Raw genomic sequence first — 11,158 nt, forward strand, 5'->3', positions numbered from 1 at the left:
TACATTTGTTACAAGCAATTATATTGTATGATAATACTCAGTCCGTCCAATTTTCTCGCAGAATGATCAATTTTAATAAATGTAATATATTGTAGGATATTTGTATTCATTTAACGTATTCCCTGAAAATTTTAATTTAATTTTGAACTATTAAAATATTGGCGAGATATCTATAGCAATAATTCACCTTTTTATGCTATATACATATATTATTTTATTTTTTAATCTGTGCTATGATGATGACTGAGGACTAAGATTTATATGTTATTTTAATTTAATAAAATAAATTAAAGTAATAAAGCTAAACAGTGTTAGTATTTCAATAACTTAATCGCAACGAAGTTTAGTAATTAATAAATTGATTCTAAAATTAAGGACTACATTAATTGATGTCATTTTTTGAGAATATGTTTGTTTTATTATATATATTTAGTAGAGGGCTGAAGTTGTTTGTATAAATAAAATGCAGTACATTTTTTCGGAAATCATTTTTTATCACGGATCTCTACATACTCGTATGTACATTTGCTTATCGAATTTTACTCGAATGTACATTATTAATAGACACATTTACAGTTTATACAAATAAATCGGGCTCCTATCTTTGCTGCTAAATTGAATAATCAGTCAATGTGAAAGATTAATATAATATTACACATTAAAAGTATGTCTACGTAAGTAATTAAAGTATCTACATTATTAACATTCAAATAACTTTAATGTAATCTATTTATATTTAAAAGCTTTAACAACGCCCGTAACAGTCATTACATTTTTTTTACATTACTACGACTCCTGTCACCGAAGTCGGTATCAACTAAATATCTATCTCTATTAATAAATATCTGAATTTAATTTAATAATACAATATTTACAAGCTCGTTTTATCACATTTCAATAACACCGTTTCACACGGATATAAAGTCACTACACTAAAAATGTCAATATGGTCGCCATACAGATTTGTGCGTTGATATCGAACCGTTTGTAATTTTGGTTGACGTCGGACTAGTGGAAAGGACACGTGTTGTGCGTTGGGATGTCGCTTTTAGTTCATTTCGCATTCGTGGTCGGTCAGATACCGTAGAATCGGCGGCCTGAACTTGTTTCATCTCTTGAAGCTCAACATTCGCCGGCCTCGTTGGGTGGAAAGCGGATTTCACTACTTCGATTTGTTCTTCGTCTGACTCGTCGGATATTGTCGCCTCGTGTGTGGAATTCACTTCCGATTTAGAATCGGCCTTCGATCTTGGGCTCGCGTTCACAATACTTCTTGGACTTCCACTTTGTCTACTGCTCGTAGGAGACAAACGTGCGCTAGAAGTGTCCATCGAAGAAACATTGCTCTGTAAGTGCCTCAGAGCATCGTAAGGATTGATGCCATTCTTTAATGTTAGTTCTGGTGGTAGCGTCTTCAATGCGAGCTCCGCAGGGTGAGGAGGGAATGGTAATAACCCATTTGGTGAAAGGAATGAACCGGGCGGTGGAATTAGTCCCCCCGATGGCAAACTTGCCATCGCCGGTGGGAACGGAAATAGTTCACCTCCTGGCAATGCTACTGGCGGCGTTGTTATTGGTGTAGCACCACCTGTAGACAAAAGAAAATTGTATTAGTAATATAATAAAATAAATATTTTGTTCTACAGCTTCTGCTGTCTGATTTGACAACATGACGTTATATGAGAGACGAGCCCCTGGGGACAGCCAGAGGCACGCGGGCACTCTGATGATTCCCTGAACAACGAGGGTGCATAATCGTACTAAGGATAATGTACAATCTGTAGGCGTTTAAAGGCGGCTTCATCGAAAGGGATGTTTTTTTAGTACGATATTAGGAGGGTGAGGGTGCAATATTTATTTATCCGAACACAACGCCGCTCTTTACGATCCAGACACGACATTCTACCTTAATTTTACTCGATATGTCTCCTCTGTGTTCTCAGTCTGGAAACCGCATTAGCAATGCGCGGCACGTGTGAGCTGTTGCAACGGACACATGTTCGGTACAAAGCCGGTTCTATCGCGATAAGGAAGTTCGTTATCTCCGTGCACGGCTGACAAAGAGGACTCGAAACGTGAAATTTTCATTAGCAACAGTGTTCAAAAGTTCTTGTAGCTGTGAGCTTTGATTCTCGATAAGTGTAAGAGAAGCGGGCGCATAAAAAGGACACGATGGAGGCGCAGATTGGGCCACAAAGAGCTCGAAGGTGGTGCAGCGCTCGTATCTCTTTTACACTTTTTATATTTGCAGCAGTGGCAGTGGTGCGCAGACCACTTTAAAAGGCAAAGGGGGTGGGTGGGGTCGTAACTAGGGGGTAATTTGGTGAGGTGGGGGCCAATATCGGCGTCGCGCCTGATTGAGGTGATCCCGACGTTCAGATTTGAAACTGCTATGCGATAACTATGATGTTTAATTAATTTTAACATAGATAGCGATTTAATGATGAATTTTATTTCTTTATTTCAAAGTTTAATACTTTATTGTATAGTAATGATTACAGGTTGTTTAAATGTTATCACGAATTTTTAGCAATATTTTAAATTGGTGATTTTATTAAAACGTTGCGAAGACATAGAGAAAGAAGACTGTAAAGCAAGCTGCAGAGGTATTTGAATACAAATTGCAAAGTTAAGCGTATCGCTTTGTGAAAATGAACCAAGCTTAGGTTTAATAAAAGTCGGTAGGTGTTTGAGTACAACGCTCCTCGCGTTTCAGCGTCGGAAACAAAAAGTGGCTGGTGGCGCGGTCGCCTACATTGGAATAAAATTGACTCCACACTCTCTCGAACGTGAAGGTGGCGCTTTTTATACTTTTTCCGTTCTGCACCCCCACTTCCCCCGACGAACGGACTTCAGCGGGTGGTTTTGCTTCGGTCGGACCGGTGTTGTTTTGCAGCGCTCAAGAGCCGCTTCTTTTATTTGAGCCTTTGCGTTGTACGGCCTTGAGGGGTGGTTCCGTTGCGAGCAACATGTTTTCGAGTGTTGTTTGCTAAATCGGGAATTTTTAAATTAACGAATGCCAAATAATCCTTCGATCGGAAGTTTAGTAGGAATCACGGAATGGCAAATATCTGTTTTGAGCTCTATAAATTGCAGGTTTATATTTGCACGGACGTCCAGCAATAGTTCCGAAAACATAATAATTTAATTAAATCAAAAATGCAAAGTCGCGCCCCTTTTTCGAAAGGGAATACCGTTATTGCCCTATATTTTTCTTTTTATTTCACAATTTTCTTTTTACTACACATGCCACGTTTTTATGATCGGAAATTGATATCTTACCTTTTACTAGTGTCTGATCTCTTAGTTGAGGTGGCCTAAAGTAATCTGCCCACGCATAGTTCAGATATGCTGCATCTAACCATCCGGGATTCAATAGAAATGGATTGAATGCTCCAGGATGACCATAGCCATAATCTGAAACAAAGACAATAAATAGTTAGAATTGATCACATAGGAACTTTTTTTATATTTTAATATATGGACTTTGTATACGTGGAACGTATTAGATAAATTAGACATAAGAATTAATGACGCACTTATGTCGAGGTCAAACTTCGGGAATTTCCGTAAGGAGTCGCAATCACAACTTACAAAGGCAAGGTAGTAAAGGCGGCGACACACGGCCAGCACACTGTTTACCGCGCCCGCCGACTATAACAAGGGGCTTGTATACAAAACGACCGGTTTACTACTGCAGTTAGCCGGCATCTCTGTGCTATACGTTTTTACGACCCTCCACCATCACGTTGCCTTTCGCCTTTCAGCTAGCGAAACGCTTTTTTATTTGTTTAATCGATAGGCTACTGAAGACGCCACTGCCGACGTCTATTTTCGTTTTATGATCGTTTTTAATCCGGTCGCGAGTCATCTCAATCGATGCGATCAGGTGTATCGACATTTTTATTACGAGATTAACTATTTACGAGCACTTCGTCAACTTGTTTTGAATTACTGAACATTCTTTAGTGACTCTTCGTCTGATGTTTAATGTTGCACAAGTTTTTAAGTAGTTAGCCTAAATTCATTCGTTATCCAGATTGCTCTTGATCATACGCTTTTGTTTTTTTATGACGTACTAAGCAAGTTTACGAAAGCTATCACTTTATTTCTGTGTATACAATCCGTACCGATTCGTGATTAGCGAGTGTTTCGGGCGAACGTTTCCCAAATCGCGGGTATTTTAAATTAAGAACGTGATGGATGGCCCGTCGCGCTGTCACGTGGCAATCCGGCTGAAGAGCTCCGCCATCATGGTACATAATAAGTTAAATGTGGAACTCGGAAATGGCCCGCTCCATTTGTTAATGCCAGTATTCAATTAAATTCGGTTCCCCAACCCTTTGCATGCGGGGCTCTGAATATTAACATGGTAACGAGAGCCGTTCTAACTGTTAGAAGACATTTCGGATTAATTATGATACACTGCTTTAGCTTTCATATTCTGTTTTTGAATTATGACGGGAATTATGTTAAAAATAGTGCTGTGTACTGTAATGGTTCAATTAGCGTATCATTTTGGTACTACGATAATAACAAAGGCAAAGGCGATCCGACATAAGTGTCAAAATAGGCGTAAAATAACTCAAATGAGATGCGAGCGTTTGTTACTCGTAAATTAATGTGGAAGACGTGTTGGGCGCGTGTTGAATAAATGGAATCAGAGTTATGGCTCATAACTCGGGGCGGGTGGCGACGATGTCTTATGACAAACACCGCATTTATATTGTGTTTTAGTTTTGATTGTCTTGCGTTATTCTGAGACGTTATTATTGAGTCGTATAACTCGCGGCACACACTAATAATAAATCGCAATGGAATTTTTAAATTTGTTAACTTATATATTATAACGTAAACACGAATTAAATATTATTGAAGGGTTTTAAATGATATTTGAACGTAATATTTTAGATTAATTAGCATTAATAGATTTTGCTGAACTGAATAAACCACATTTTCAAAGGAGCCAGTATTCGTCTGTCCTTTCGATATTGAAGTTATGAGGAAACAAATCGGTGGTAACTTCATCACATACGTTGGTTATGAGGGTCGCTGGGTGTGGATGTGGTATTAGCAGCGGAGGGGCATAAAATCCATATTTTAGAGGCAGCGGGCGGTGGCGGGGAGATCAAACGGACTTTACGACGGGCCCCGAGATTGTTTACATCTGTTACGCGACCGTGGCCGCACCATGAAACTTGGTAACCGCTTGTACAGCAAGTGTCGCATATTAAACTCGAAACTGATCACTTACTCGTGATTTTTTCTAATTACTTTCAAGAGATCGAATTACAAGCAAGGATAAATAATTAATTTTAATAAAGTTTACTTAACGAGGGTAAAGTATTGCTGTCGTACAAAGATTGGTTGATCGAACTTCAAATTGAACGGACCAGCAGATATAAAATAAAGGCGATATGAACATCTACGCGACAAAAAAACGGCAACTCTATTTTGGTATATACACATTTGAACAAAGAGAAACTTTCAATTAAATTATACAAACGCAACGTATATTTCATATATTTTAGGTTATTCACGAATTATTAATTTATTAACTTATTTTATGAATGAATAAATAGTAAAGCAAGATTATAAATTATGGAAATTATATTTTTATTGGTTTGTTTTTATACATTTTAATATTAACCAGGTGTTTGAAAACAAACGATTTCGGATTGTAAGAGATCAAATTATTAAAGCTTTACTTTAATATTCAAAAGTCGGTATACAAATGATTGAATAGTAAGACGAATTCATTTATTAATGATACAGACACGGTAATAAAGCCACGACGCCACTGATCGAGTTATTATCCTCGGCTTTTGATGTTTATCGCCAAGGATGTTAGTTTTTCCGCGTGTCTTTTTATTATTGACCAAAGTTTGGGCGCATCGGTTTGTTTATACAGACGGTCTCGAACGTTGTAACGAAAATAGTTTTGTGGTGTCAAAACGTTATGATTCAAGCGTGATTTGTGGACTCGCTTTAATTGAGATGGGTTTTAAGACGTCTTTTTAAATTGTTCTTGATTTATTAATGGACGGATCGTTGAGTTAAAGTTATTTTTTATTTACGCTTTCGTAATATGTATCAATTGATAAAACATATATTTGAGAATTGATTATAATTATACGACTATTAAGTATATTCAAGAATAAGTAATATAGCTAAATAAAAATAAGGTAATATATTTTATGAGGTTTTTAATGAGTGACTATTAAAAAAATATAGAAATGCATACATTATGCAAAAAATAAGCCCTTAGGTTAAGTCTTAAGTCTATTTTAGTTTTATTGTACATATAATATGAACACATACATTATTTAACACGTAAGTACACGTAACATATCATATTGTATTGTATGTTGTTGTATCGTTACATAAATTAAAAAAAACATTTTTTTTTTATAAAATAATGATAATTTTGAGAGAACATTCGACTGTTGGTATATTTTTTTATTAAATAGCAACAGAATTATTCTGCAACGAAACGACCTACTCGTCTTCATTCAAGTATTATTTATAAAAGCTCTCACCAATAACAATTTATAAGGCGATGTCAAAACACTACTTAAGTCTCTTAAAGACAATCGAGCTATTTCTGTAACAGGCCTTCTATCCGGTTGTGAGGGATTAAGAGAACTAAGTAATTAATGTCTGCGTGATTGACTGATTCTCACGTTTCTACAATTGTACAGATGTTGAATTTTATTTTTATCTGATTTACATTCTAGAGATTATTCATTATATACAGGGGGTTGCGCTAATTTTGCGGCCGTGTTCCTTTTTATAACACGATAAATATATAAAAGCAGAATCGTTGGATGTGTTTCATCTATTTGAAATATTTTTAACTGCATAGAGTCAACGAATCTTATGTCCAGATCGCCTCAGTTGCTAAATTTAAAAATATTCAGTATAAAGATACGCAGCACACATGACTTGGGAATGAAACGATCGCCTAAAGATGAATTTAAAAAATGTAAACAAGAATACATTTTGAGAAAACCGTTGTTTATGTCGCTGGTTCTTTTTAAATCGTTGTTTTTTTTTCCAAATGGCTCCTGTATTTTTTATTTAATATTTAATAAGTAATCATTTCTATATTATTTTAAATCAAATGATCACTAAATTGTTCAAAAGAATAATTAAATATGAATTTGTTTTTAATTTCACGTCAAATTAATAAGTCTAGATAGATAACATGAAATGTTATAGGTATAAAATTTTAATAATTTTTCTATTGAAACGCTGTATATTTATTGAGTTAATTATGGTAAAACTAGATGAGTTATATTATTTTTTGTGTCTTTATATGTATATAGGTAATTCATTCTATATTTTTATCGGAAAATATTTTTAATAACAATGTATTTCTGCGCTAATAGTTCGATTTCCGTAAATGGCAACGTTTTTATACGCTATGGCAAATTTTAATTAATAATTAAATATAAAATCGAAAAAATTACAATTTTTCGGCTGTATAACGACTTTGACAAAATAACAAGATAACTTATAATTTTTCTGCATTCATATTAGTTGTGATTTGTTGTGCCAAAATGGCAATTTGTCAAGTCAAGTTATACTTATTTAAAAAAATGTATATTTTCTCACATATAAATAAGATTAAAAATAAATCTCAAGGTGATAAAATGATATAAAATTTTATAATGACCACCTGCGATGGGCAATCGTTCAGAGTCGAAATGACTTGTATTAATCGCCCGTCAAATGGATATAAAACTATTTTAAATGTGGTCAAATGTTTGGAGCCGCAAAATCGTCTGTGGACTGGCGGGCGGCCAGCGCGTGCGCATGTATTCTTTCAGATTATGCATATTATGTTTATTTTTTTTTATAACGTGTGCTTTTTATTTTTCGAGATTATAGGTTTCTGGCGTTTATTTTTCGAGCAGTAATTGCGAAATGATGTTGATTTATATTTACAGCATGAATGTGTGGCGGTATAATTCTTTCAGAAATACGTTGCTAGCTAACATCGTAAAATATGGAGCATTTTATTTTATTTAAAAAATATCTAGTACATCGTTGGTATTTTATTACTTTCCAAATTCCAAATAAATTATTTTAGAACTAATTATTCTTTTACAAATTAAGAACTATTCTTAATCAAACATAAGTATGATTAGACGATAGTATTAACAAAAAAATATTTTATTTAAAAAAAATAATAGCTCTTGGTCTAGGTATTATAATACGTAGGTAAATAAGTTAATAACAAAATGTAATGTTAGTTAAGTTTTTATTTAAAAAAGTAATAAGTGTAAAGAATAAATATTGCAAAACTTACTTTGTTTAGTTCTAGGTTCTCGCGGGCCGTCAACTGTCACTTTGATAGCTTTGGTATAAGTCGCAACCTGGCTCGGGAAGCTGCTGATGGTGATGGTAAGTGAGAATGACTTCCCACGACCACTCCGACCCACGAACCTCAGGTCATTGAATTTTGCAACTTGGTTCTTCATTACTGCCGTGCAGTTCCTCATTTCTGCCATTACATTTTCATCATTTCCCGCTTTAATAGTAACTAATGTGCCGTCTTGAACGTCATCCAAGGCGACGACCTTAAACGCCACGGGTAAGGACTTGTTCGACCGCCAGTGACCAGGCAGTGCGGAGCAAAGTACAGCCGGTGAACCCGTCTGCACCAGGTCGCCGTGACTCTGCCGATAGTACTCATGGATGTGGGTGTAAACGTCCGCCATAGTAGGGGTCGGGGGACTCGCGTGTGGAAGGTGCATCGACTCCAGTTCACCCTAGAACACCTCTCGACACGCCACTAAAGTTCTCTGTAAGTTCTCTGTCACGTCACTAGTCTTTAAAACACTCCGTTAAAAGTTCTAAACACGCGATCGAAATTCAAACTCGCGGCAAAGCGGGCACGGAGCACTCCGGAAAGTTGTGCAAAGTATGGGCGCGAGACGTCGTGTGAGCCGTGGCCGACCGTCTGCACCACTTGTTGGGTGCGGGCAAGACGCCGGGCGGGGGACTCGGAAAAATAAATGGGCGACTCGCCGAGACCGCAAGCCGAAGACTCACGACGCGTGCCGAAGTCGCGGCGAAGGGACGCGTACTCGCGAGGACTGAGTTTCGACTGATGACTGCGATACGACGCGACTTTTTCCGATGGTCAATATTTTGCGTTCGCGCGGTCGCCGCCCCCACCCGGGTGGCGGCCCCTATGTCTCGTAAAAAGCGGGAAGGAGACGAAGGGTGCGGGCAGCGCGGAGCCGCAGTGGGAACGAACGGGACGGTCGCGGTCGATCTCTGCGTTTTTATAAAAATGCTCGCGAGAACGAGACGCTGTAGCACATCACTAGTCGGTGGGAGAGGGATAGGTGGATTTTTTTGAATTACCGCGGTGACGTATCACGAGGCGGCGGTAATTAGGCCACGGGGCGGCGGGAAACCGCGGCCGGTGCGAAAACCTATCAACGAGCTCATGAAAAATTATGATTTCCATGTTTGAGTCTAAAGCTTGGTTCGTGGGGTGGCACTTCATTTGGCCAAAGCATGCGTGGAATTCAGAACGCGATGTTCATCGAGTGTCATTTTTATTCAGAGACTTTAAATGAACTACGACTTTTTAACACATGTCGAATGAAAGTATTCGTAGCACAGTCAGTATCTGTGATGAATTATAATTATTCAACAATCTAATAAATATGTGCATTGCATTAATTACGAGTGATGTTTGTAAAAATATACACTTGTAGTATAATTTCAGTCTTGAAATATATGGAAAGTTATTAAAAGTTGTAAAGTTTGTCAGAGTAACCGCTTCGCGGTTAGGTTGTGGTGTGAGCAGGACGGCGCGAGGGGGCGGAGCGGCGGGCGGGGCGAACAAACTTGGGCATAACTTCTGACGGAGTTTCCCGCGCTCTACTACGAGCGCGTAAAACAATACGTACGAGCGATTTCGCAAACTTACTAATATTTATTTGAACGAATAAAATATACATTTGTGATACATAAGATTTAAATTAAAAAGAAATGGCAAAAAACTTAGTTACTAATAATCTTAAACATTTATTGATGAATTTAGAAGTTTCCAATTAAAATCATAGTCTTAACAAATCGGTTAAGATAAACTTAAAATATTTAATCAATACGATCGGCGAAGTAGGTACACTAAAATTTATTTTACGACATAAATAAAAGTTAGATTTAAAAAATATTGTATTAATAAAATCAATACAAATGTTAAAGACTTTCTTGCATAATTATTAATCGCCTACCCAAGTAGGTACATATAACTTAAAATTATCCAGCAGTGGGATTCTGTAAAAACACACGATTTTGATAGATTTATTCCATACCTAAATTTTTTAACCATTATATCCGCTATCGCATATAATATTTTGACATTTTGAAGCTTGTGTTGAGCGGTGTTTTTCGATTTTCTTCTTAGGTGTATACTTCTAAATTTAAAAATTGGATTTAATTATTATTGAGAGCAGGAAAAAATTATCACAACACAATTTTCTATATTATTATTTTCCATAATAAACGATGTTTTTTAGTACCCACTTATATTTCGGACACATGATTATCAATTAGGAAAAATATTAGGCTCCAATAATGATATTAACTCTACTTAATTTCCCAATACTTAGCGTGGGAGCCTCAAGTGGATGTGGGACTCTAGGCAGCCTACATTGCCTAACGGATAATCCGCGCCTGATCGAGAGTTTGGTTTCCAAATAGACAGACTTATTTTATCAAACTCTCCCCATTAAAAATTAGGTAGTTATATAAGTAGAAACTTATAATAAACAACAACTTAAACGAGAAAATGAATAATTACATTATACCTAATAGGTGTAATTAATTTTCAATTATTAGGTATCTTTGCAGCATTTTCATACATACCTATACCTAGGTATATATATAAATACAAAATACATTTGAACAAAATTTTTCTTATAATTATAATTGTTTTATATTTATAAATATTGACTATATACGTCCACGTATATTATATATATCTATATACATATATATACCTATATAAGTCATCCAAGCTCACGTGTAAATCTATCAATATTTTCTTATGAAAGACGAATAGGGGAAATACCTATGTTATAAACTTATTGTAGCTATTATGTATTTTTATCAAGTATCTTATTAAGCTCCG

The 11,158-nt window shown here is 36.2% G+C and overlaps 1 protein-coding gene across 1 annotated transcript; it reads right to left on the minus strand.

The window, feature by feature from the left end:
• Positions 1–473: 473 nt before the first annotated feature.
• LOC113402699 (segmentation protein Runt-like) lies at positions 474–9,091 on the minus strand. The gene is made up of 3 exons (XM_064217591.1): positions 8,315–9,091; positions 3,283–3,417; positions 474–1,588 (listed from the first exon to the last, which is right to left on the minus strand). The coding sequence occupies exons 1-3, from the start codon at positions 8,760–8,762 to the stop codon at positions 942–944; spliced, it is 1,230 nt and encodes a 409-aa protein (XP_064073661.1). The 5' UTR covers positions 8,763–9,091; the 3' UTR covers positions 474–941.
• Positions 9,092–11,158: the final 2,067 nt, after the last annotated feature.

This window comes from Vanessa tameamea, chromosome 17 (genome assembly GCF_037043105.1).
Source record: "Vanessa tameamea isolate UH-Manoa-2023 chromosome 17, ilVanTame1 primary haplotype, whole genome shotgun sequence".
Taxonomy (NCBI): domain Eukaryota; kingdom Metazoa; phylum Arthropoda; class Insecta; order Lepidoptera; family Nymphalidae; genus Vanessa; species Vanessa tameamea.